Raw genomic sequence first — 27082 nt, forward strand, 5'->3', positions numbered from 1 at the left:
TTCTTAACCATTTTTAAGTGCATGGTTCAGTAATGTTAAGTACATTCACATTGTTGTACAACCAGCCTCCAGAATTCTCTTCAGCTTACAAAGCTGAAAATCTGCACCCATTAAACAACAACTCCCCATTCCCTCCCCGCCCCAGCCCCTGACCACCACAATTCTACTTTCTGACTCTATGATTTTGACTACTCTAGGTACCTCATATAAGTGAAATCCTTATAGGTATTTGTCTTTCGTGACTGGCTTATTTCACCTACAATATTGTCCTTAAGGTTCCTCTGTATTCTAGCATATGTCAGAATTTTCTTCCTTTCTGAGGCCAAATGATATTCCATGGTATAGATCACATTGTACGTATAGCACATTTTGTCTATCCATTCATCTGTTGATGGACAGCTGGGTTACTTCCACCTTTCGGCTTCTGTGAATAATACTGCTATAAACGTGCACAAATATCTCTTCAAAATCCTTGCTTTCAATTTTGGGGGTATATATTCAGAAGATAAATTGCTGGATTGTATGGGAATTCTACTTTTACTTTTGGAAGAGCCAATATACCATTTTCCACAGCAGCTGTACCATTTTGCATTCCCACCAGCAGTGAACAAGGATTCCAGTTTCTCCACATTTTTACCAACACTTGATTGACTGTCTGTTTTTTAACTACACGGACTAGACATTGTCTTGTTTTCACCATCAGTGCTGTTTTAGAGTTGCCTGTATATTTACCAGTCTCTGTGCATCATTCAGTCTTAGATCCTACGTTTTCCTTCTGGCATCCTTTTCCTGAGGGTGTTCTCTGCTTTTATTTGTCTCTGGTTGTCTCTATTCACCCTGTTCTCAGTGCTTTTCTGGGCAAGAAATTTTGTGCTCCTCGCTTTCCCTTTTGGCTGATGAAAACCTCCTGTCAGTCTGATTGTCATTGCTGTCAGGGCAACCTTTCTTTGCTCTCCTGCTGCTTTTAAGATCTTCTCTTTGTTTTTGGTGGTCTGTAACTTCCTTAAAATGTGTTTATTTTTGTTTTATACTGCTTAGGACTCATGGGATGCCTGAATCTGATAATTAGTATTTTTCATTAACTTTGAAGGTTTCACGTCATTATTTGACTGTCGCTTTTTGCCTTTCTCTGTTCTCTTTCAAGAGTTCTGGTTAAATATAAGTAAGCCTTTTCATTCTACCTTCTGTGTCTCTTATATTTTCCTTGACTCTTTCTCTGCTGTGTTTTGTATAATTTATTTTAATTCATAAATATTTTCTCTAGTAATGTCTGGCTTATTTATAAGATTATTTTTATATTTATATCTAGATGTTGTGATCAATTATTTTTTTAATTTCTAGATGTTAGATTATTTTTGTATCTGCCTGTTTATTCTTAAGTCACATTTTTTATTCCATCTTTTTAAAAAAATTATCATGCATCATTATTTTATAACTTATTTCTGAAATTCCAATATCTAAATTCTTTAGGGATCTCAATTTGTTGTCATTTCTGCTAATTTTGGAGATTGTCACTGGGGCTTGTTTTCTGGTGTATGTAATTGTGTCTAAAAGGGAGTTTATATTTAACCAAACTTGTGGATATCCTGTGTAGCTTTCTGTTGATGAAGTTTTCCTCCAGAAAGGACTTTTACATTGTTCCCTGACTAATTAATGGTGCCACTAACCCAGACACTTTAATATTTTTCTGAGTTTTGGATTCTCTATGAAAGCAGGTCATATAAATTTGCATCCCAAAGGATGACTTGTGGTTTACACCCTTAGGGGAGACTATTACTACTGCTATTTTTTCCATCAGAATCTATGGTGGAGATAGTAGCTCTTCTTGGTTTCCTCTGCTAGAGCATGTTTTGGTGTTGTGTTGTATTTAGCACATTCCTTCTGTAGTGGGTGGTGTATTCCTGGTCTGATTGTTCTAGCATTATGCAGGGAACTAACTTCAGAGTTAGTTGCTCAATCTTGCGGACCCAGGGCTTAGCCTCCCTGCTTTCCTCCTTATCTTTTTGCTGTTGTGCACATTTTATGTTCTTAATTTGTTCTCTTTTTGTACCTGTTTTATATATATGTCTGTGTTTCCTGAGACTTTCCCTTTCTTGTGACTTCAACGATATATTTGAAAATACTTTTGTAATTTGATTATCATTTAGATTTGAGACTACCTGGTCTGCCAGGTTAAGCAAATGAAGATCCCAGTGTGGAACTTTCTATTTTTCTGAGTCTTTGTTTGGATTATACAGATATAAGGTGGTTAATTGTGCATTATATGTTCATTTGTCCTTGCCCTTGTTTATTTATTAATTGGCTACTATGTAACAAATATTTTGGTACGTGCTTAGTATACATTGATGAGCAAGACAGAAGTAGCCTCTGACCTCACGGAGCTTACAGTCCTGCGGAAAAGACATAAACAAGCGATGGCAGCTGAGGTGGGGTGAGGGAGGAGACCAAAGCGTTATGTAAAATTGGCCAGTCTTATCTAGCTTCTGCACAGCTCCTTTGTTTTATTGTTCCCTGGTTTTCCTTCATGAGTTAACTCTTTTTGCTGGTGCGAAAGGATTACTTAAATATTATATTTTATTATACTCTAAGGGAGGGACTTCTGTGTTCATAGTTTGAGGGATGTGAAGGACTCCAGAAAATAACTATCTGTTGAGATGGAAGGAGAACTTATTTGGGATATTCAGTAGCTCAGTGCAGCAATCATGTGTGCACTACTAACCATGGAAAATGGGTGGTGAAGGGATAAAGTCTTTCTAATTCAGATCCTGGTAGTCAGTACAGTATAGTGCTTGAGGCAAGCAGGCCTGTGTGCTCAGTCATGTCTGACTGTTTGCAACCCCACGAACTGTAGCCTGCCAGTCACCTCTGTACATGCCAAGAATACTTGTGTGGGTTTCCTTTTCCTCCTCCAGGGGATCTTCCCGACCCAGGCATAGAACCCACATCTTTTGCGTCTCCTGCATTGGCAGGCAGAGTCTTTACCACTGTGCCACCTGCAAAGGTGTTTGCTAATTCATTCTTAGCAAACGTATTGAGTCCCTACCAAGTGCTAGGTACCATCTACCTGGTTCCCTTAGAAAGAATTCAGTGCATGTCCTTACCTCTGTCTTTCCTTTCACATACTACATCCTGCCATTTACCTATCTGTCTATCTATTCTCCCTTCTAAGTCTCCCTCACGCTCCGTCTGTCACTTTAACCCAGGCCTACTCATCTCTTACCCACACCGCATAGTATCCTTCCCTTTAGTCTTCCTGGCTCCATTTGGACCCCACTAATCTGTTTTCCACACTGCTGCAGGGAGATTTTTCTAAAACACAAATCTCTGGTTATTCTCCAACATGAGAGCCTTCAACAAATCCCACTGCTTTCAAGATAAAGTGAAATTTGTTTACACGGCATCCAAGCCCCTGATAGTCTGGCTCTGCCTCTTCTTCATCCCAATCTCCCAAGCCCTCACCAGACCTATTACCTCCCCCAACCACCTGCTTCCCTTAGTAGTTCTTTTATCCCTTAATTCAGCAAGTGGTTTCTGGGCAACTGCTATGTGCGGAGCACCGGGGACACCAAGGGGAACAAAGCAGAGAGGAAGCCCCACTCTTTCAGGATCATATTCGAGGGAATATAATTATTTGAGCAAATAAACATATCATATAATCAATGATTATATCATATAATTATATGATTATATCATATAATCAATGACTATAAACATATGAATATAATTATTCGAGCAAATAAACATATCATAAAGTATCACATAGTATGGGAGATGAAGCCAGATAAGGGGATAGAGTGTGGTGGTGGTGTTCATTTAGGTAGGCTGGTTAAGGAAGTGATGTTTGAGAGAGATCTGAGTGATGTGGGCCTGAGTGAGCCTTCAAGTATACGCTTGCTAAGTTGCTTCAGTTGTATTTGACTCTGCGACCCTATGGAATGTAGCCCAGCAGGCTCCTCTGTCCATGGGATTCTCCAGGCAAGAATACTGGAGTAGGTTGCCATGTCCTTCTCCAGGGGATCTTCCCCACCCAGGTTTCGAACCCTCATCTCTTAAGTCTCCTGCATTGGCAGGTGGATTCTTTACCACTAGCACCACCTGGGAAGCCCCTTCAAGTATATATAACGAGACTGTTCCAGGCAAAGGAGCAGTGAATGCCAAGCCACAGCAGCAGGAGCTGACTCGATGTGTTTGCACAACAGAAAAGTCGGTAGGGCTTGGATGGAATAGGCAACAAGCGTGTCAGTGTTCTTTTGAGGAGTAACAAGTTACCACAAACTTGGTGACCTAACATTCATTTGTTACCTCACAGATTCTGTAGGGCAGAAGTCCCATGTGGCTCAGCTGGGTTCTCAGCTCAGGGTCTCACTCAAGATGTCAGTGACTGCATTCTCACCTGAGGTTCTGGGGTGCGGAGTCTGCTTCCACACTCATTCAGGTTGTTGGCAGAATTCAGTTCCTTGTGGTTGTAGGACTGAGGGCTCTGGCCATCTGCCAGGGGCAGCTCTCATCTCCTGTGGGTTCTGTCTTGTCACAGACCCTCTCATAACATCACGCTGGCAACAGACTCCCTCATGTCAAATCCCCCATGTCAGCTGACTTGTGACATTATTAACATCTACAAAGTCCCTTCACAGCAGTACCTGGATTAGTGTTTGATTAACTCATCAAGGGACAGGAATCTCAGGAAAGGGGCATCTTTGAAATTCTGCCTAACACAGGTTGGAGAGCTGGCTGAGGTCATGCCATCCAGGGCCACAAAGGCCACAGTGGGGACCTCAAGGTTTTGTTCTGACAGGATGGGAGCTAGTAGAGGATTTTGAGCAAGGCAGTGATCTGAGTAAGGATCATGCTGGCTAATGTGTGGAGGTTGTAAAGATGGAGCAGAACTGGGGATCATATTGCAGAGTCCACGTGAGAGATGATGGTGGCCAGGGCTAACAGAAAGTCAACTCCTCAGTGCTGTGGTCCCCCATATGTACTGTATTATCACATGCTTCTCTCTTTGCCTGAGGATTTCTCATCACCAGCTGCCTACAGCTTCTTCACTGAGACAAGTCCCTACTCAGCCCTCAAACCTTAACTCAGATGTTGCCTCAAGGCCTCTCTATGGGGCTTCCCTCCCACTGACTCTAACTTGAATTGTGCTGAGTCTGTTGATCTGTTTTCCCTCTTGCCTGCAGCCTCTCTATAAAAGCAGCACCTGTGTCTTTGCTTCTTGTATTTCTGTTGTCTGGCCTACTGTAGTTGCTTGCTAATGTTTTGGGATGAATACAAGAACTGTGCTGAGTGTGAAGTGAGCACATCGTTTCTCGTGGATTGCTCACCCTGTAGAGGGAGATGCCATTGTATAAATACCATTACAGTAAACATGCATGGAGGCACCAGAGGAAGAGTGTGAATTCTGCACATCACTGGTGTGCATGGAGGCCTCTGGTGGCTCAGCTGGTAAAGAATCCGCCTGCAGTGCAGGAGAACCAGGTTCGATTCCCTGGGTCTAGAAGTTCCCCTGGAGAAGGGAATGGCAACCCACTCCAGTATTCTTGCCTGGAAAATCCCATGGACAGAGGAGCCTGATGGACGGCAGCCCATGGGGTTGCAAAGAGTCAGACATGACTGAGTGACTAAACCACCACTAGTGTTCGTGGAGTTTAAGGGGAGCCCCGATCTGAAATAGCTGGATCTAGTTTCTCACATCCCTCCATTGTATGAAATAATCACGTTATCACAGGCATTTCCTTTTTATGTTGTATCCAAACGAACATTCATGTGACATCACTGTTAGCCATTAATTTAGTCTATAATATTTAAATAAGTAAACATCCATTCACTTAAAACATCCTCTCATTTAAGACAGACATAGGGCACTTCCATCTCCATCTGCATTTGAACTGCTCAGAAAAGATCTATGTCAGTGAAATTCTGTATGTGTATTCAAGGTGGAGAACCTCTTAACTCAAAATAGCAAACACTTCTAGCTCAAGTGTCCCTTTAAGAGAGAGGAAATTATTAACCTGGTTACTGATGAGAAACAAACTAAAATAGTAAATATGTGTAACATTTCTGGGACTCCCAGAGAGACATCCTCAGTATGAACTGGAGAAAGTGGGACACTGGAAAGAATGATTTAACAAGAGTAAACACAGTGATGTTATTTAAAACTTAATAAACTTAAGAACAGAATAACAGGAGAGTCCGGTTTCATCCTGCTGCTTTCCTGAGGTCTGTGGATGATGCTCTGCAGGGCACCCTGCTTGACAGAGGGCCCATGGTGCCTACCAGACTCTCAGGGGTAGAGATGCACACAACATCATGGGTTCACATGGGTGGGGATTCATAATTGGCATAAGCAAAAAAAAAAAAAAAAAAGATTAAAAAAAGCTTTTCATTTATATTGCCAAGTTTCTCTGTTTGTTTTCTAGTGAACTCTGTTGGAGAGTATAAAGCTGTGGTTTAAGGAGTGTTTGCTGCACAGTCTTATATGAATAATTGGATATTCTATTTCAGATTAGAGGCTGGGACTACAGGGCCAACTGCTGTGTTTCTAGTTTGTGTCTTCTTTGTGGTTAGATGGATTAGAGTTAGGGTTAGGCTGGCTGAGAAAGGAGACACAGCTCTTCTGCATTAAAATATTTGGGTTGGCTAAAAAGTTTGCTTGAGTTCTGTAAGATGGTACAGAAAACCCTGATGAACCTTTTGGCCAACCCAGTATACTCTTAATTTGGTTCAAGGCAATGATTTTTAAGGCTTTTGGATTTATAACATACTCTCTTTGTCTTCACTCCCTTGCCTCTCTGAAAAGGGTGAGCAGAAGAATGCAATCTTCCTGCAACGCAGGTACCACAGCAGACACGGGTTTGATCCCTGAGTTGGGAAGATCCCTTGGAGAAGGAAATGGCAATGCACTCCAGTGTTCTTCCCTGGAGAATCCCAATGGACAGAGGCACCTGGCGGTCTACAGTCCATAGAGTTGCAAAGAGTCGGACACAACTGAGGCGACTTAGCACCCACGCACTGTTCTGCTTACAGAATGAACAGAACTCTCAGCAGGGTTCACTTGGGGGTGGGGTCAGGAGGAGACTTCAGTTTTTATCTTTAACCAGCACCTCCTGTTTCCTTCTCTTCTGCCAAGAGAAGTGTGTGTGGTGGAGAATCAAATGGGAACCCTGGAGTCCATGTAAGCCTGGAGGGGATGCTTGGGAGAACACCCCAGGCTCCTCTGTGCTGAGGCCACTGGGCAGAAAAGCAGGGTGGTACGGAAAGCAGGTATGTTACCGAGCTGGGTCCTTGGACTCTTTAATCAATAGAAACTGATAAGAGATCAGCCAAGAATTTCAGGCAGGATTCTTTGTGATGCCACAGAAGGGAGTGAAAACAAGTAACAGGTGCCCTTGCTCACCAGCCCCCGGTGGGGGAGAGCTGGTCCCTTAAATGAGATGAGGGGAAGGAAAGGCTGGTGGGTTGGGCTAGAAGGGTGATGCAGATGGTCTTCCAGCCCCCTTGGTCCTGTTGGGTTCAGAGGGCGCGCAGTATGCTGCTTTTGCTCCCAGCAGCCCAGAAATGGCAGCTGAATTTTGGCCTTTTTGTATCGTGCTGCTCAGGACCTGCCCCAACCATGGGTGGATGCAGTTATTTTTAGTCCCTTATGGTTTCTTTGTATTCTGTTGTTCCAGGTGATATTTGTCTGGGTACAAACACTTGCAGTAAAGGGTCCCAGGTCCCAGCCTGTCTCACAAGGGCCACCCTGCCTGGAGGTGACCCCTCCTCTGAATGGAGACTCTACTGACTGCAGCTGGGGCTGCCTCAGGAACCACCCAGACACAGCGCCCAGCCTGATCCGTGTTGGTTACCACACCCCCTTCCCAACAGAGCTTGAGGGGTCTGTCCTGATAGAAGGAGCTCAGTTTTCAGGTCCATTTCTAGAAAAGAGAGAGAGCAATCAGCTTTCGAAAGGTAAAAAGAAAAGGATTTTTACAGGTAAATCTGGTGAGAAGAGCAGATCCTGGGCAAAATTCTAAAAAGAATTTATTAAAAGAATGACCTTCGAACACCTAAAAAAAGAGTTAAAATTACAGATCATGACTATGTGGTCTTGGTATTTGGCAGCTATTTCCTCCAAAATGAGTGAAATGAAGCTCAGGGAAAATATTTGACCTTGTTAGTTGCCAATGAAAAAATTCCAGTGAAAAATTAAAATTTTAGAAGACTCGTGGAATCCTCCACCATGAGCTTGACAATTCCCTATAGGCAGTAACTTCTAATGAGATTAGTGATCATATTAACAAATGTGTTTTTTTTTTTACATTATAATGAATTGGGTCAAAATTTGGCAGATCTGCATAACTCAGTGAACCAATATTTTCCAGAATAGTGGTTAAAGAATCAGACATGGACAAAAGATCCATTCAAAGTGCAGGAGAGATGGAAAAGAGTAAGAGATATGGCTTCAGAGTCCACAGCTAACCTTTAAGAAACTACTACTTGTCAAGGTTTGGTATGTTCTTAAAGTAGAACAGCCATAGTTATATGAAAAATCTATTAAAGTATCCCTCCCTTTTCAATTACATAACTGCATGAGGGTAGATTTTCTTCATTTGTTTCAACCAAAATATCACAACATTTTGAATACAGAAGTAGATATGAGAATTCGCCTGTCTTCTGGCAAACCAAATGTTAAAAAGATCTGCAAAAATATGTCAGTGTCACTATTCTCACTAAATTTTTGCTATAAAAACATGTTTTTCATAAAAATGTTATTTATGTAAACATTTTAATGGATTTACCTTTAAAGTATGAATTAACACACACCTTGAAAATTTCTCAGGCTTAATTACTAATATCAGTAATCAGTAGATATAACCCACATGAACAAAATTTTTCAGAGTCCTCAATTATTTAGTGTGGAGAGATCCCCAGGACCAAATCAATGCTATAAACAGCACACACCTACACTGTTATCCATGCATTAAGACACACGTGTATGAGTGTATATAATGGACGTTTTAGAACATACCTAAAAATAGACACTTGAAAAAGATGAGAAACAGCATCCAAGTGGCTGTAACATCTTTCGGCACTCCCAGGGCCAGACCACCATACCGGATGATTAGCATGAGACTGGATGCCTATAAGCCTAAAATGTTACTTCAGTAGAAACCCACGACTTTGAGAACTTAAAAGGGAGCTTGGCCAAAGCCCTGCTGACAAAGTTGATAGTCCCTCGCCATGTGGTCTCATGGTCACAAAGCCTGGAAGCATCAACTCGATGTCCAGACTGCAGAAGGAGAGCTGGTGACCCAGCGCAGCAGACAGACTCGGCCGCTTCGGGAAAAGATGCCTGATGAACAAACACGAGCTTAGTGGCAAGGAGTATGCTTGGTTTTAAGGCTCTGAAAGACTGATTTATACCCCTCTTTGATGGAAGTGCACCAGGGACTCTGAGCTTAAGCCCTTCTCAGATACTTTGGCCTTACAAAGGGACTCATTTCAGAAGCTCATGTGCTCGCACAGCCCAGAGGAACGTCTCAGAAGCCAGCCTGCCTCTGTGTGCAGCCCTCAGTGGACAGACCAGTCCAGGAACAGCTCTGAGGCTGGGGTCCATTTTACAACAAGACGGGCTGCCCCTGGGCTGTGGGAGCCACTCCTTGTGTCCCAGCAGGGGTCCTGCGGCCCCCGTTCAGGAGACAAGTGCTGCAGTCTCCGGGGGTCTCTCCATAGAGGGAAGTGTCCAAGCCCCCGAGGGTCTGGCCTTGAGCTCATTCTTGCGGAGGCGGCTGCCCGTGGGTGGGGATCCCCCACCTCCCGAGGGCCATGTGCTTTCTGTAGATGTACTGACAGCCTCCCCGCCTGCCTGAGAAGACTCCTCCCACCAGCTTCAGAGCCACTCTTCTTTAAAAAGTGATCTCATCTCTGCAGGGGAATGTGTTGGTTTTCTGAAGCTTAAGTCTCTAAAGGCAGCTGTCTTTTCCCATCCTGTGTTACGGTGGGCACCTCGCTATAACTCTGCCAGTATTGGAAGCATCAGCTCTCACGTGTCCCCCTCCCCTCCTTTGCCTGAGATCCTCTTCCACTATAATAAATCAGCCTCCGCAGTGACACTGCTGCTGTTCACTTTTACTTGTCTGGTTAATCCTGATAGTATCATAATAGATCTGAGCAGACGTTAGAAGGGGAGAGAAAAACCACTGGGGTACCAAAGAAAATTAGAATGAGTTGCTCAGCTTGACAGCAAAACAGAAAGGGGATTTAGAAGCAGAGCTGGGTTCAAAAGTCACCTACCTGGGTGCTGGGTGATCGTGGGCAGCTGTTCTCCGCGCCCGAGCTTCTGTTTTCTATCAGAGTGGGTGTGGCACAGCCGTCTGGTCCGAAGGCTGCAGGGCCTCCTTTATTGGTGTCTCTGTTATACTCCTCACAGCTCTTTACCTCAGACTTTTAGGCAGATTTTTGTGCTTTAGTGACTCTAGGATTACTAGCCATAAATAGTCTAATATTTGGGGCTTGAATTTTACAAGAAAAGACATGTCTTTTCTAACTTCCTTGCTGTGGATATTGTCCGGGGAGGTGGACTCATCTTAATAATGTGAGTGAATAGGGTGAAATAATGTTAGATACATTGTACCCAGTGTGAGAATGAATTGTTCCCAATTGTTCTCATGTTTGTATTTTCTCTTTTCAGGGATCAGCATCTTCTGGACCCAACTCTGGAATATGTGAAGGTAGGAACCAGGATTTAACATGTGGTAGGGGCCCTGTGGTAACAGGCTTCCCATTGCTAACACAATGTTGTCTTCTGGCTTGTGTGGGAAGCTGGTTAGATGGAAACCACCAGGATATAATTTGACTCTCTTGGGCCTTTAGTAATCTTTGCAGAGCTCTTATGTCACCCTGTTATATGTTTATAAACGTTCCCCCTTGTCTGAAGCCCTGGGAACCAGATGTGTTTTAAAAATTCGAAATTTTTTAGAAAGGTAATATGGTACATATATCTAACCTCTAAAGGGGGCTAGAGTCACCGTCCCATGCCGAAACTCATTATTGCAGCAGTTTAATGTAAGAATATTCAAAGTGAGATGAATAGACTACAGATGATTTCGTGTAAATCACATTTTGTTTTTGTCACCAAATGAGCTAGGGTTTGTTGTGCTGCCTAATGAGTTATTTAAAATTTTTCAGTTTTCAGAGTTTTTGGGTTTTGGAATGGTAGACGAGGAATTGTGAACTTTTGTTTGTCTTCAGTGGAGGACTGAAGGGTCCCTATTAGACTTTATTTTACTCATTTATTTTTGGCTATGTTGGGCCTCCATTGCTGCACTAATGGGCTTTTCTCTAATTGCAGTGAGTCGGGGCTACTCTCTAGTTGCGATGTGCAGGCTTCTCACTCTGGTGGCTTCTCTTGTTGTGAAGCACTGGCTCTGGGGCACCGGGTTCAGTAGTTGCTGCTCCTGGGCTCCAGAGCACAGGCTCAACAGTTGCTCTGCAGCATGTGGGATCTTCCCAGACCAGGGATGGAACCCGTGTCTCCTGCGTTGGCAGGTGGATTCTTTAGCACTGCGCCACCAGGGAGCCTTTCTGAGCCATCCGCTCTGTCTCAGGAGCCACCCTCTTGTTCAGTGGCTAGTCTGTACCTATGAGCAGTGTAATTCTTTTACTTTCCAGTGGGACTGACGTTCAATGTATCTGAATACTCAATACTTCTAAACAGGTTTTAAAATGCCTTTCACTTTCTGCTTCTGCCACACACACCCAGTTTTCAGGTGTGTATGTTTGTTTGGTTTTATTTTTGAGAACTGTAATTATGTCCAGCACCTACTACAGAAAAGAGAACTCTCATCTGTCATGACAAAGTGTGTCATTCATTTTTAGGAGAAATCATGGCACAAGTTAGGACTTAAAGTGCTTGCCCCCTAGGAGCCATACTTCGTCTTTATTTTTCAAAGGTCAGCCTCCCAGTTTCAGAGCATTTAAGCCTGTTCTTGCTTTTTTGTGTGCCTGTGACTGGGCCTGCCCCTGGGTCTTGGCATTTCTTCCTTTTAGACCAGAGGATGGACGGTTTAAAGCTTCTACTGGAGGAGAAGACTCTAGTAGAACCATGTGGTCACTTGAGGCAGTCATAGTGGAGTTTGTTGGAATGGAGGTGGGTATCATGTTTCCTGTCTCTTCTACCATGGCTGAGCTGCAGCTTAACTGCAGCAAATATGTAATCCTAAACCAACAGAGCCACTGAGTCAGAATCTGGTCAGAACTTTATAAGTGGTGTGTCTGTATCCCTCCTGGGTGCATCATGTATGCTTTTGGGCAGGTTGTGCACCGCAAGGAATTAGGGGACACTGTCATACTCTATGATCTGACTTGACTGTAACATAAAAAAGTGTGTCCTAGAATTCTTCAGTGTGTTAATCACAGCAGCCCTTTAGCCTCTGTTCCATGTCCCAGAAACTGGCTCTCTCCTGCTGCCGGCTCATTCAGACTGTGCTCACTTCCCTCCTCACTACTCCACAGCTCAGTTTTTCTCTTTTACTAAAGTCCCAGCCTTTAAGATAATCCAATGATGAATTCTAAACCTAAGCAGAGACTTTGGGAAGGACTCACTTTAGTATTAATATTTTCTAAGCTGTTGCATCTCATTCATGAATTGGTCATTGCAAGTTGTCGTGTTGACTCAGAAGAGGTATTGCTACTGTACATAAAATAGATAGCCAGTGGAAATTTGCTATATGACTTGGGGAGCTCAAACCGGGACTCTGTGACAACCTAGAGGGGTGGGAGGGAGGCTCAAGAGGAAATATGTATATCTATGGCTGCTTCATGTTGATGTATGGCAGAAACCAACACAATATTATAAAGCAATTATCCTTCAATTAAAAATAAATTTTTAAAAAGAGCAGTGAACATCAACTCAATCAGAGGTATAGACTTCAAGAAACAAATAAAAGATACTGTTAAAAATTGGGACTTAAAGAAGATGTGTTGGGGTTGTTGGTGCTTCTGTCTGCTGGGCTCCCCCACTTTCCCTGGCAGTGATAGATCTGCCCCTGGTGGTGGCTCAAGGAGTCCGCTTTTCTAGGACTCACTGAGGTCTTCTGAAGCTTACTTTTTGCTCTCAACCTTGTCTGAATCTGGTCAGAGCTTTAGAGATGACATTTCTGTATCCCTCATCACATTTTTTTTTTCTTTCTCATTTTGCCCTTGGTTTGGAGATATGGCTTGGGGACTTACTGAGCAAATATAAGGTATTTTCATTTGTCTCCATGGGCACTAAAGCTCTGAAAACACTTTCATAGAGGTCTTGGGCCTCAAGGTCTGAATGGACCCATGAGTCAGTTGTCTTGGGCCAGTGCAGTCTCCTAGCATTTCTCAAACTTAGCCACCCTCTCGAGTGCTTCTGACTAGTCCATGCCTCAGAGGCCTCATAAATTGGTGCCAGCTGGTGCCTAGAGCCTGAAGGGTGGCTGAAGATGATTGAGGGAGGTGAGAGGTGTAGATAAGGTGAATGCAGTTTGGCCCCCTGACTTTGAGCTCTTTCTTCCCCATCATCCCTTTGTACACATAGTATGTCTCAGGCGTGGAGAAAAGTAGAGATTCTGTGTAAAGTATGTTGCGTCACGTAGGGCCCTTTCTGAGAGTCAGAGTTTTAGAAGTTCGTTGTGACCTCAGAATGGGGGAGGGCAGCGAGCAGATCTCTGACTGAGTCCATCTCGGCAGTAGCAGCAGTGGCCAGCCGACAGCCGTTCTCATCCTGCTGGGAGTCACAGTCCCAGGTCTCCCTTAACATGGGAGACTTTCTAACCATCTTCAGCTGGTTTTTCCAGTACCCAGATGAAGAGAGAAAGGTCTGGGACCACCCTTCCTCCTCATGTCTAGAGGAGAGGAGACACTGAGGCTGACCCCATAACTCACGGGGTGATGGGGCTGCTGGGTTGTGGCAGGAGAGAACTGGGTGGAGAAGGAATCCGCTGTTCAGTCCTGTCCACTTTGTACTCTGTATCCTCCCTAGACTTCTCATAGCTGGCGCTGCTGCACATCATTACGGAGGCATGACAGGGAGCCTGGGGGCCAGTTGCCAGGCTACGAGGAGCACCTCTGTGAGAAGACTGGAGAGAAAAGTGCTTGGCAGGGAAGCTCTAGAACTGTTTGGTAGCTCTTTCATTTCTTCAGCAGGCTGACCTTCTGCTGGGGCCTCCCAAGGACACCTTGTTACCCTACGTGGTGAATTCCCTCTTTGGATGTGATAAGAAAATTTGAGTAGATCCAAAGAACCCCCAGGAATTTTGGTATCTTTATTCTCCTGTTTCTGTCTCTTTACTTTTCTGACCACCAGAGAGAGGAGCTTTTTCTTTTTCTACCTTTTCCTTATGTCCCCATCTCCCTCCTCTCTCCACACCCCCCCAAGCCAGGAGCCTAAAACATGATGATCATCTTCGAGGTCTGATTTTAACTGTTAAGTATAGTCATGAGATACTTTTCTGTAATCACATATAATTGATTCTCTTTCACTGTATCTGAACAACACCCTTTTTGTGGACTGGAAAACAGAAACCTCCATGCAGTTACACCTTCCTCCTGCTCTTAAGGTAGTGACTTTGGTTAGTGGTGTAAGCTCTGGAATTTTCCTGTGCGTACCTAGCATTCCTTACCCTAGATAAAACTAATTTTTTTTTTCTTTTTAAATAGAGGAAATTGCTTTTAGAGGAAATAGCCCTAGGCAAAATTGTGTAGTAGAGTTTCTCTTCTGGGTTGCTTTACCTGCTTGAAAGTGAAAAAGTGAAAGTGTTAGTTGCTCAGTTGTGTCCAACTCTTTGCGACCCTAAGGATTGCAGCCTGCCAGGCTCCTCTGTCCATGGAATTCTCCAGGAAAGAAACTGGAGTGGGCAGCCATTCCCTTCTCCAGGGGATCTTCCTGACCCAGAGATCGAACCCAGGTCTCCTGCGTTGCAGGCAGATTCTTTACCATCTGAGCCACCAGGGAAGCCCTGCTTACTGCTCCCGTTTATTTTTTGCCATATTTTTACTGCCTTCAGTATTTACTGTGTCTAGTTTCTTAGACCTCTGTCAGCTAACTGTTTAGAATATTTGATAAAAATAATTGTACTAAAATATGAATGCATGGTAATAGCTCAGTGTGCTATCCTTCCCAGATAGCATTCCAATAGGAGACTCCAAGTTACATAGCCCCTAAGATCTCCAGGGAGGGGAGCCTGACTCACATTCTTGTCTAATTAGCAGTGTGACCTTGGACTTACCCCCTTCTCCCTATGGCTTCTGAGGCAGGAGATAGATGGGCCCAGGCTTAAGCAAGTGGAGTTTGTCCCCTGTTGGGGCACCGGAGGGAAGAGAAACTGAGCCCTGCCCAGATAAGATAGTATAGAGACCACATATTCCTCATTTTCAAAATAAAGGAGACCTTCCCAACTATACATGTGCAGAAAGACTCCTTAGAGTTCAAAAAAGAAAGGGGCATTTTCCCAACTATACATGTGCAGAAAGACTCCTTGGAGGTCAAAAAAGAAAGGGGCATCATGCCATAGTAGGTGATGTCAACCTACCCATAAGGCCTCTTCTCTAGAATCCATTTTGGCTAAGAGATGCACACACACAGGAGAAGACCCCAAGATAAACCAAATACGGACTCAGAACCAGGCAAAGCTAGATGACTGGCTAAAGGAAACCTGGCAGAAATGCCCCATATAAGTGATTCAAACCACCATGAGGGTGCAGCTCTATCTGAGTCTACCCATGTGAGTCTATTCACACATACCTTTTCCTACTAATAAACATTTTACTTGTTTTACTACTTTCCTTCTCTCTGTGGAAATTCATTTCTACAAAGCCGACAGGCCACGGCCTTGTCACTAGCCACTATCCCTGGTGGTCGAGAGGTTGGGATTCGATGCTCCACTGCTGTGTCCTGACCTCAGTCTCTAGCCAGGAATAAGAACCCTGCTTCAAGCCACTGCAGACTGAGGCCACCCAAGATCAGTTCCATTTTCTCCACAACTAGAAAACAGGGGATGGGCCAGTGTCCCTTCTAGTTCCACACTTTTAAGATCCCCTAGGCCTGTAACGGAAGAACTGTATTTAAAAAAAAAAAGATCTTAATGAACTGGATTACTACGATGGTGTAGTTAGTTACCCAGAGCCAGACATTCTGAAGTGCAAAGTCAAGTGGGCCTTAAGAAGCATTGCTTTAATAAAGCTAGTGGACGCAGTGAAATTCCAGCAGAGCTATTCAAATCCCTAAAGGATGATGCCATCAAGGTTTTGTGTTCATTATGTCAGCAAATCTGGAAGACGCAGCAATGGCTGCAGGATTGGAAAAGGTCAGTCCTCATCTCAATTTCCAAGAACGGTAGTTCCAAAGAATGTGCTAATCATCGGACAGTTGCACTCATCTCCCATGCTAGTGAGGTCATGCTTAAAATCTTGCATGCTAGGCTTCAGTATTATGCTAACCAAGAACTTTCAGATGTCAAAGCTGGGTTTAGAAAAGGAAGAGGAACTAGAGATCAAATTGCCAACATTCGCTGGATTATAGAGAAAGCAAGGGAATTTCAGAAAAACATCTATCTCTGTTTCCTTGGCTACGCTAAGCCTTTGACTGCATGTATCATGACAAACTGTGGAAAGCTCTTAAAGAGATGGAAATACCAGATCATCTTAGCTGTCTCCTGAGAAACCTGTTTACAGGTCAAAAAGCAACAGTTAGAAACCTGTATGGGACAACTGATTGGTTCAAGATCAAGAAAGGAGTATGATAGGATTGTGTGCTGTTACCCTATACCATGAGCACTTCATGAGAAATGCTGGGCTCAATGAGTTACAATCTGGAATCAAGATAGGCAGGAGGAAATCAATAATCACAGATATGCGGATGATGCCAAAGACTGTTCAAACAACCGCACAATTGCATTCATCTCACATGCTAGCAATGTAATGCTCAAAATTCTCCAAGCTAAGTTCCAACAGTACGTGAACCAAGAACTTCCAAATGTTCAAGTTAGATTTGTAAAAGGTAGAGGAAGCAGAGATCAAGTTGCCAACATCCATTAGATCACTGAAAAAGCAAAAGAATTCCAGAAAAATATCTACTTCTGCTTTATTGAGCATGCCGAAGTCTTTGACTATGTGGATCACAACAAACTGTGGAAAATTCTTCAAGAGATGGGAATACCAGAACATCTTACCTGCCTCCTGAGAAATCTGTATGCAGGTCAAGAAGCAACAGTTAGAACCACACATGGAACAATGGACTGGTTCCAAATTGGGAAAGGAGTATGACAAGGCTGTATATTGTCACCCTGCTTATTTAACTTATATGCAGAGTACATCATGCAAAATGCTGGGCTGGGTGAAGCACAAGCTGGAATCCAGATTGCCAGGAGAAATATCAATAACTTCAGATATGCAGATGATACCACCCTTATGGCAGAAAGTGAAGAGGAACTAAAGAGCCTCTTGATGAAAGAGGAGAATGAAAAAGCTGGCTTAAAACTCAACATTCAAAAAAACGAAGATCATGGTATCTAGTCCCATCACTTCATGGCAAATAGATGGGGAAACAATGGAAAGAGTGACAGACTTTATTTACTTGGGCTCCAAAATCACTGCAGATGGTGACTGAAGCCATGAAATTAAAAGATGCTTGCTCCTTGGAAGAAATGCTATGACCCACCTAGACAGCATATTAAAAAGCAGAGACATTACTTTGCCAACAAAAGTTCATCTAGTCAAAGCTATGGTTTTTCTGATAGTCATCTATGGATGTGAGAGTTGGACCATAAAGAAAGCTGAGCACTGAAGAATTGATGCTTTTGAACTGTGTTGTTGAAGAAGACTCTTGAGAGTCCCTTGGACTTCAAGAAGATCAAACCAGTTCATCCTAAAGGAAATCAGTCCTGAATATTCACTGGAAGGACTGATGCTGAAGCTGAAACTCCAATACTTTGGTCTCCTGATGTGAAGAACTGACTCATTGGAAAAGATCCTGATGCTGGGAAAGATTGAAGGCAGGAGGAGAAGAGGATGACAGAGGATGAGATGGTTGGATAGCATCACCGACTCGATGGACATGAGTTTGAGCAAGCTCCGAGAATTGGTGATGGACAGGGAGGCCTGGCGTACTGCAGTTCATGGGGTCACAAAGAGTTGGACACGACTGAACGACTGAAGCAAACTGAACTGATGCAGGTGATAGCCCTCTGTGGGCAGAAAACTGTGAGGAACTAAAGAGCCTCTTGATGAGAGTGAAGGAGGAGTGTGAAAGAGCCAGTTTAAGACTAAATATTAATAAAACTAAGATCATGGTATCCGGCCCCATTACTGCACAGCACATAGAAGGGGAAAGGTGGAAATAGTGACAGATTGTCTCTTCGTGGGCTCCAAAATCCCTGTGGACTGTGCCTGCAGCCGTGAAATCAGAGGACAATTGCTTCTCGGCAGGAAAGCAATGACAAACCTAGACAGTCTGTTGAAAAGCATAGACATTACTCTGCGGACAAAGGTCTATATAGTCAAAACTATGGTCTTCTCAGTGGTCATGTATGGTTGTGAGAGCTAGACCATAAAGAAGGCAGAATGCCAAAGAACTGATGCCTTCCAACTGTGGTGCTGGAGAAGACCTGGAAGTCCCTTGGGCAGCAAGATCAAACCAGTCATCTTAAGGGAGATCAACCCTGGACTGATGCTGAAGCTCTAGTGTTTTGGTCATCTGATGGCGAACAGGCAACTCATTGGAAAAGTCCCTGATGCTGAGAAAGATTGAGGGCAGAAGGAGGAGAGGGTGTCAGAGGATGAGATGACTGGAACCAATGCAATGAACGTGAACTTGGGCAAACTCCAGGAGATGGTGAGGAAAGGGCAGGCCCGGTGTCCGTGGGGTTGCAAGGAGTCAGACACAACTGGGCGAATGAACAACAACAATAAATCCTCTGGCAAGCTGGAGGGGGGAGGGCTTCTTAATCTGTCACTCTTGATCATAAAACTGCCACATCGATTGGAACAAGGGTGGCATTTTATGTCGTGTCTCCGACATTAAGACCAAGGATGTGATAGATAATAATGACCCACCCATCATATTACCTCAAAAGATTGGAGATTTCCGCCGACACACCTGCGTTTGCTATTATAATCCATACACTTTCACTTCTGTAACCCCTTCTTGAACCTGTGAAACCTGCTTCCATTTTCACTCTTTATCATTCTTTTCATATTTTCCTGGGGCTACTTCTTTAACCTTCAGGAGTTGCTCCCCCCACACACACTCACACTAAGTTTTATCAGTTTATAGTATTTCCTATCTTTTCTCCCTTTATACTTATCTGCCTTTTAGACTGAAGATTCTCATTCTTTCTAGATTCTTCACACATAGCCTTACAGTTATATTAATAGAGTGTCTTTTCTGAGAGAGACTTAAAAGTATATATTTTTAGGAAAGGAACTGATTAGCTACAGCAGAGCTGGGTGATTTCTTTTTAGGAAGAAATGTTCATTATAGATTTGTGATTTTCCTTTTAGAAGAAATGTTTATTATAGATTTTTTGTTTTAAAATAAATTGTCCTTAAGAAAGACAAATTGGAAAAATAAATATAATAATAGCATAGTAGGGAAGACATTGGGGAGACTGTTTTCTCAAATTAACCAAGGTTATATAGGCAAGGCCAGGTTGTAAATAGCACAGTGCCTGCAGACCAAACAGCTCTCCTGACTCCGCTGTTAGCAAGTGTCAGGACAGAGTGTAGCCTTTTGTTCCCACAAGCTCCCTAGTGAATGAATAGCCTTTTCTTTTGTCGTCAGCCCTGGTGGACTCTTGCTGGAGCCACTTGTGAGCTTTTCTAAGACGATCTGCAGTTTCTGAGCTTGCTTTGCAGGTTAGGTGAAGGGATGGAACTGGAGCCTTACCCTGGAGAGGAGACCAGAGCCCTTGGACTTCTTCCTCTGGGTGTGCACTGGCTATTTAGGAGCCTAGAGCCACTTGGAGCCCCGTCCGTTATGGGGTTAATGCTCCAAAATGCTCTTTCTAAGAGGGGCTTACAGACTTGACAGTCTGCCCAAGGCTCAGATCTCACAAGACCATTTCCTGCAGTCTGCTGGCTGGGACTACATTAGGTCACCCAGCAGATTAAAAGAGGAGTAATTATGCGAATTCCAGCGCCAAGAATAAGTGCCCCGGGCTGTGGGGGCCTCGGTGGGGGCAGGGGCGGCAAGGCTGCAGCCCCCATCCCCGCTTTGTGCTCAAGATGGTTGCAGCCATGGTCACGGTTAAATAGCTGTCTTTGAGGAAGGTCTTTTCTTCCAGCAGGGGAAATCAGGCCAGTCTGCTCTGAATTAGCCAGCTCACAAAGTCATGAAAGGGACTTACAAAAACAATGGCACGCTGTACATTCCGTGAGATTTTAACAAGTTATACTAACCAAATAATGGCCCGATTGGCTGGCTTTGCAGGTTTTTGCCTGAGTGTGCACATCCAGAGAGCCAGTGCCGGCCCCATGGACCAGAAAATCAAACACTGCCAGCAGTGGATGGGAAACAGCCCTGGGGCTCATCTTGGGAGCAAGGAAAGACAGCTCCCATCTAGCTCCTCCCACTCCACCCCAAAAACCTCTACAAATACTCCTGGGGTGCTTAATGTGACTATAGTTTTAAAAGATTGCTGAGGCAGGGTGAGAATAGGCATGGAGGATATTCTTTCATTCCATGGAATCCTATCCTGCAGGTCTGTGAAAATGTGGCCATCTATAAAAAGTGAAACCTCATCATGAAAACATATGTCTATTTAGAAATCTGTATATAAGTGTCTATAGTGACATTATTTCTAACTGACAAAAACTAGAAACAGCGCCAGTGTCCTTTGACTGCTGAGCGGATAAACTGCAGACCCACACGGTGACATCCTCTTCAGCATTAAGAAGGAATGGACCGTTGGATGCAGATAAAACTTTACGGTACCAAAAACAGATCAGTGGTTGAAGGGGGAGGGGGAGGGGTCGACTGCAGAAGGGAATAAGGCAACTTTGGGGGAATGATGGAAATACTTTGATTGGGGTCGTTTCAGATCTCATAGAACTAAACGGAAAGGGGTGACTTTTACTATTTGCAAATTATACCTCACCAAGCCCGACTTTAAAAAAGCAAACTGAAGCCTTGAGTACTGCCATCTCACTAGGGGGGATTTTGGGTTTTGAGATGGGCTGCATCAGCTACTGCTGACCAGATGGAGAGAGAGCTGAGCTTGTGGGTATTTTACTGCTTTGGTTCATTCGGCAGATAGTTTGGGGGCAGATTCTGAGTGTTAGTAATTGCTGAGTCAAGTCAGGCTGGATAGGGGGAAAGTGTCATCAAGAGCCTAACCTGAATGGAGAGGATATATGTATACCATGGCCAATTCATGCTGATATATGGCAAAAACCATCACAATATTGAAAAGAAATGATCCTCCAATTAAGTAAATTTTAAAAAGGAATATTCCGCTCCCCCCACCCCCCCCCCCCGCCAAAAAAAAAAAACTTAACCCAGGATAGTGACAGTGGGAATGGAAAGTCAGGGCGGGTGCTGGAGGCCTTTTAGAGATTAGAATTAAGAGTCATTGTATGAGGTGAGTTGACAGTTCCTGGCAGGACTTAAATGGGGGTGGTGCTGGAGAAGCAGTAAGGATTTTAGGGGTGGAAGGGAGATTTCCAATTGAAGACCATGTTACCACAATGATGTTAAGTTAAGCATCTGGGGATATCATTAGCCTGGGGGGTGGGGCAGCGGGGGTGTGCAGGGGGGCAAACTATAGCCTGGGACCAATTCTAGCCTACTGTCTATTGCTGTAGTCCACAAGCTAAAATAGGTTTTATGTTTCTACATGGTTTTGTTTTGTTGTTTTTTTTTTAAACAAGAATATAAAAGTTGTAAAATTCAAATGTCAGTATGCATAAATTTTACAGAAACACAGCCACACCCATTCACTGATGCATCACCACTTTCTCACTATGAGGGTGGAGTTGAGTAGTTGTGATGGAACAGGTAGCAAAGATGAACTATTTACTATCTGGACCTTGACAGAAAAGGTTTGCAGACCCCTCCTCTAGGCTGTATACACATACACTATCCTTGTTTCACTTCTGAACAATGTGTAACAGGCTTTCAACAAAAATCTCGTCTTTTCATGCCGACCCTTCCATGATGCAGTCATGGGCCATCAACATCACCTTGACCTTGCCTGATGACACAGCAGTGAGTCCTTGTGCAAATTATGTGATCTTGCACAATCTCAGAGATGATGCTGTTGCCAACACTGCACAGTCTGGACATATTTTGGCATCTCGTCAGGTAGACCTGTCTGCTCTGAGCAGCAGCATCTCTCCTGTCACATTAGCCCTCTGCTGGGTGAGCAGGTGTGTGGAAACAGCTACAGTCCTGACTGCTCTTGCCTGGGGCTTGAGTGGATAACTCCTCAGGCCAGACATTGCTCTGCCAGGACATCCTGAGATGTATTTTGTCAGTGTCACAACTCAGAATCGAATTCTCCCTACACTCCTAAACTTGATGGTTTGAATCAAGGTCGAAGCCTGGACTGCCCTCTGCAGGTGCTCGAGGGAGCCTGGTCTGGCCTGTAAGTGGGATATGGCAGGTTCACATTCTTGTTTTGTGCTACAGCCTTCATCCTTGGCTGAAGAAAGAGGACTCTTCTGAGATCCCAATCAGTCAGAGAGGTGGTGAAGAGATGAGAACTAACACATAAGCAAGGATTGAAGCCATGGCCTCTGACCAGAATCAGCTTTATAGCTGGGCTTCACGGCCCTCCCCTTGTGGCCTATCTCTAACCTCATCTCCTGCCATCCACCTTACTCACAAACTTTTCCATGCTGGCTTTTCCTGCTGTCCTGGGTCTTTGCCTTTCCTTAGGCTGGAAGGTTCTTTTGTGGTAGAACAGCTGAGTGGTTTGAAGAGGGTGCTAGATTGCTGTCATGGGTTGAACTGTGTACCCCCAAAAGATGTGTTGAAGTCCTAAGACATCTGTCCTAACACACCAGTACCTGTGAAAGTGACTGCGTTTGGAAAGAAGATCATTGCAAATGCGATCAGTGAGGTTGTGCTGGGTTAGGGTAAGCCTATCCAATGACTGGGCTTCCCAGGTGGCTCAGTGGTAAAGAGTCCTCCTGCCAAGCAGGAGTTGCAGGTTCAGTCGCTGGGTCAGGAAAATCCCTGGAGAAGGAAATGGCAACCCATGATAGTATTCTTGCCTGGGAAATCCCATGGATAGAGGAGCCTGGTGGGCTACAGCCCATGGGGTCACAAGAGTTAGACACAACTTAATAGCTAAACAACAATCCAGTGACTGGTGTCTCATAAGAAGAGGGGAATTTGGACACACAGGGAGGATGCCAAGCGATGACAGAGACAGATGGGAGTTGATGTGTGCATGGGCTTAGGAACACCGAGGACTGCCAGAAGCCACCACAGGGCAGGATGAGGCAAGGAAGGATCCCACCTCAGAGCCTTCAGGGGGCGGGTGGACCTGGGACACCTTGATTTTGGACTCCTAGCCTCCTGAACTGTCAGAGAATATGTTTCTATTTTAAAGCCATCAAGTTTGTGGTAACTTGTTTACAGCAGTCCTAGGAAACTATTACAGATACACAGCCCCATCTTAGCCATTTCTTCACGATTGTGTGACTTTGGGGTGAGTTCCTAGAATTCCCTGGAGCTCAATTTCCTCAACAATAAATGGGAGAAGTAGGGCTTAAATGAGTTAATGCTCACAAAATTGTTAGCGCAGGGCCTGCCATGTAGATAACACTCAGGAAATGCTGGTTTGGTAACTGTCCTACCTCTCATGTGCCTGGTGCACCCCCACTCAGATTTCACTGCCTCAGAGAGACCTCCCCTGACCTCCCTGTCAGTGTTAATACTCTATTCTCCTCGTAGCACTTGTGCCAAATTCTGTAGTTCTGTTGACAACAACAACCGACTCCTCAGAACTCAGAACTGTGAGTTGTCAGGGCAAGTCCTCAGAATGTGAGTTCTGAGGGCAAGGACCCTTTCTTGTCCTCTTAGTAAACATGTAGCAACTGACGGGCTGACTGATGATCCTAAAAACCAGATAAGAAGGGCATTTAAATTGAGGGGAGAGGCAGTGAAGTTGTTCCGAAGGTCTCTAAGTTTCCCGGAATAAGTGGCACTCACATCTCTAGAATTTTTTCAGAAATTCTTCAGTGATTTTTATTTCATGAGAGCAAGGAGGTCCCCACACCTGACCTCTCTGCCCTTGCCAACATGGTATAGGATGAAAACTTTGGGACCACAGTTGCACCATTAACACACATTTAGGCAGAAGTGTATGGTGAAGAGGGCTTCCCTGGCTGCTCAGATGATAAGGAATCTCCCTGCAGTGCAGGAGACCTCAGTTTGATCTCTGGGTCGGAAAGATCCCCTGGAGAAGGGAATGGCAACCCACTCTGGTATTCTTGCCTGGGAAACTCCTTGGACAGAGGAGCCTGGCAGGCTACATCCGTGGGGTTGCAAAGAGTCAGACAGAACTGAGCGAGTTGCACAGCTACTAACACTACTATACACTGTTTAAAAGTGTAGTTCTGGCAGCCTCCATGCTCCTGACCTCTGGGAGCTTGTTATCAGCTGCGGGGTTCCAGTCACTTTTCAACCGGCTAATGGGAGGTCAGGCTCTTCAGTACTGGAATCGTTTGCTGTTAAATTCTGCCCCCTAGTGGTGATTGAACGACACAACAGCACAGCATTTGGCTGCAGTCCGCCTGTGTATTCTGGGAGGTTTAATGTAAAATGTAATGGGCTTATACAGAGTGAAGTAAGCCAGAAAGATAAAGACCAATACAGTATACTAACGCATGTATATGGAATTTAAAAATATGGTGATGATAACCCTATATGCAAAACAGAAAAAGAGACACAGATGTACAGAACAGAATTTTGGACTCTGTGGGAGAAGGCAAGGGTGGGATGTTCAGAGAGAACAGCATTGAAACAAGTATGCTATCAAGGGGGAAACAGACCACCAGCCCAGGTTGGATGCATGAGGCAAGTGCTCTGGGCTGGTGCACTGGGAAGACCCAGAGGGATGGGATGGGGAGGGAGGCGGGAGGGGGGATCGGGATGGGGAACACATGTAAATCCATGGCTGATTCATGTCAATGTATGGCAAAAACCACTACAATATTGTAAAGTAATTAGCCTCCAACTAATAAAAATAAATGGAAAAAAAATAAATGTAGTGGGCTTCCCTGGTGGCTCAGATGGTAAAGAATTCGCCTGCATCGTGGGAGACCTATGTTCGATCCCTGGGTTGGAAAGATCCCCTGGAGCAGGCATGGCAACTCACTCCAGTATTCTTGTCTGGAGAATCCCATGGACAGAGGAGGCTTGTGGTCTAGAGTCCATGAGGTCACAAAGAATCAGACATGACTGAGTATTTAGTATTCAGACAAATACTGAGACATTTAAGCATAATATTAAGTGTAATAGTGTGCCATAGCATTACATTTACAACTTCAGAACTAAGGCCTCTGTTTAAAGTTTGTAAAATGGCAAATCATTTTCTTTAGCTTCATATAAGACAAATTAAAATTGTCAAGGCATTTTTTATTGTTAGAATAAATTGTCTAACATTCTTGGACAAAAACTCTAACATGCTGCAGTACTGTATGTAGATTTTGAGGTGGGGGATTGGCATTGATCTGAAGTTTCACGTGTTGTTACCAAGAAGTTTTCTTGAAAAAAAATTATGTTTGAATTGTGATTTGACACCTGAAGAAAATGGTGACTTGAAAGGAAAGAAGCTGGAATTAGGTGAGGCAGAAGAGAGCTATGAACATGTTAGAGACTGAGAGGGAGACCCCAGCCTGTGGGAAAGTGTGTGCCCAGGCTGCCTGGGGCAGGAGAGATCAGTAGGGAGGTGGTGGTGTTTTTTTTAGTCGCTAGGTTGTGTCTGACTCTTTTGGGACCCCATGGACTGTATGTAGCCCACCAGGCTCCTCTGTGCATGGGATTTCCCAGGCAAGAATATTGGAGTGGGTTGCCATGTCCTTCTCCAGGGGATCTTCCCAACCCATGGATCAAACTTGGGCCTCCTGCATTGACAAGTGGATTCTTTACCACTGAGCGCCTGAGAAGCCCAGCAAAGAAGAATAGGGACTCTCTTATTTACTGAATGGAAAAGATGAGGAAACTTCAGGTGTTCCTAGGAAATTCTGAGATGGTTAAACTGTTAAGAGAACAAAAAGGCTGAGTTGGGAAACAATTTGATTGATTGATTGCCAAAAATTATGTGTAACTACATATGGCTCACCTGCTTTTTTCATTGTACATCATTCCACATTAAACGTCCGGATCTAGCTCCTTATTTTGAATGGTTATCCACTATGCCATTGTATGAGATAGTTATATTTAACTGATTTCCTACTGACATTTGGGTTCTTGTTAAAAACAGCTTTGTTGTTGTTTAACAAATGTAGTCACATTTGTTAGACATGGCATATAATTTAACAAATGTTTATCAAGTTTCTATCTGCCATCTGCTGGTCACTGTTCCAGGGGCTGAGGATATAGTAGTGAACAGAACAATGTCCCTGCCTCTATGGAGCTTATGTTATGGGATGGAATAGTGACAAGACAAAGAAGACAGCAGAGTACACCATGTTTGGTAATGATACATACTCAGCAGAAAAAAGTCACCAGGGGAAGGATCTGTGAATTGTTGGAGTTAAGGGGATGTTAAATTTAAAGAGGGTAGCAGGGAAGGCCTCATCCAGCAGGCAACTTCCTAGTGGAGGGGCAAGTCAAGAGTGATGTCTGGGGAATTTTCTGGTGGTCCAGTGGTTAGGACTCTGCACTCTCATTGCCAAGGGCCTGGTTTCAACCCCTGGTTGGGGAACTAAGATCCTGCAAGCCTCATGGCTTAAAAAAAAAAAAAAAAAATGTGGGCGAAGGAAGAAAAGGGAGGGAGGGTAACCAAAAAAAAGAGTGATATCTGATGGGGAGAGGACGCAGAAAGGACAAGGCCATGAAGCTGGAGCTCACCTCTTCCCCTGAGGAATGGAGGAGAGGCCAGTGGGGCCCAAGGAGTGGCCTTGA

The 27082-nt window shown here is 44.2% G+C and overlaps 1 protein-coding gene across 4 annotated transcripts in view; it reads left to right on the plus strand.

Moving 5' to 3' along the window:
• BCAR3 (BCAR3 adaptor protein, NSP family member) overlaps positions 1–27082 on the plus strand; it is a 220015-nt gene that overhangs the window by 121416 nt on the left and 71517 nt on the right. For all 4 annotated transcript variants that reach the window (XM_061121343.1, XM_061121345.1, XM_061121342.1 and 1 more), the window contains exon 3: positions 10673–10712. In XM_061121343.1, coding sequence (XP_060977326.1) covers positions 10673–10712 — 40 coding nt within the window. The remainder of the gene's footprint in view (positions 1–10672; positions 10713–27082) is intronic.

The sequence above is a fragment of the Dama dama genome, chromosome 20, assembly GCF_033118175.1.
Source record: "Dama dama isolate Ldn47 chromosome 20, ASM3311817v1, whole genome shotgun sequence".
In the NCBI taxonomy this organism is placed as follows: Eukaryota; Metazoa; Chordata; class Mammalia; order Artiodactyla; family Cervidae; genus Dama; species Dama dama.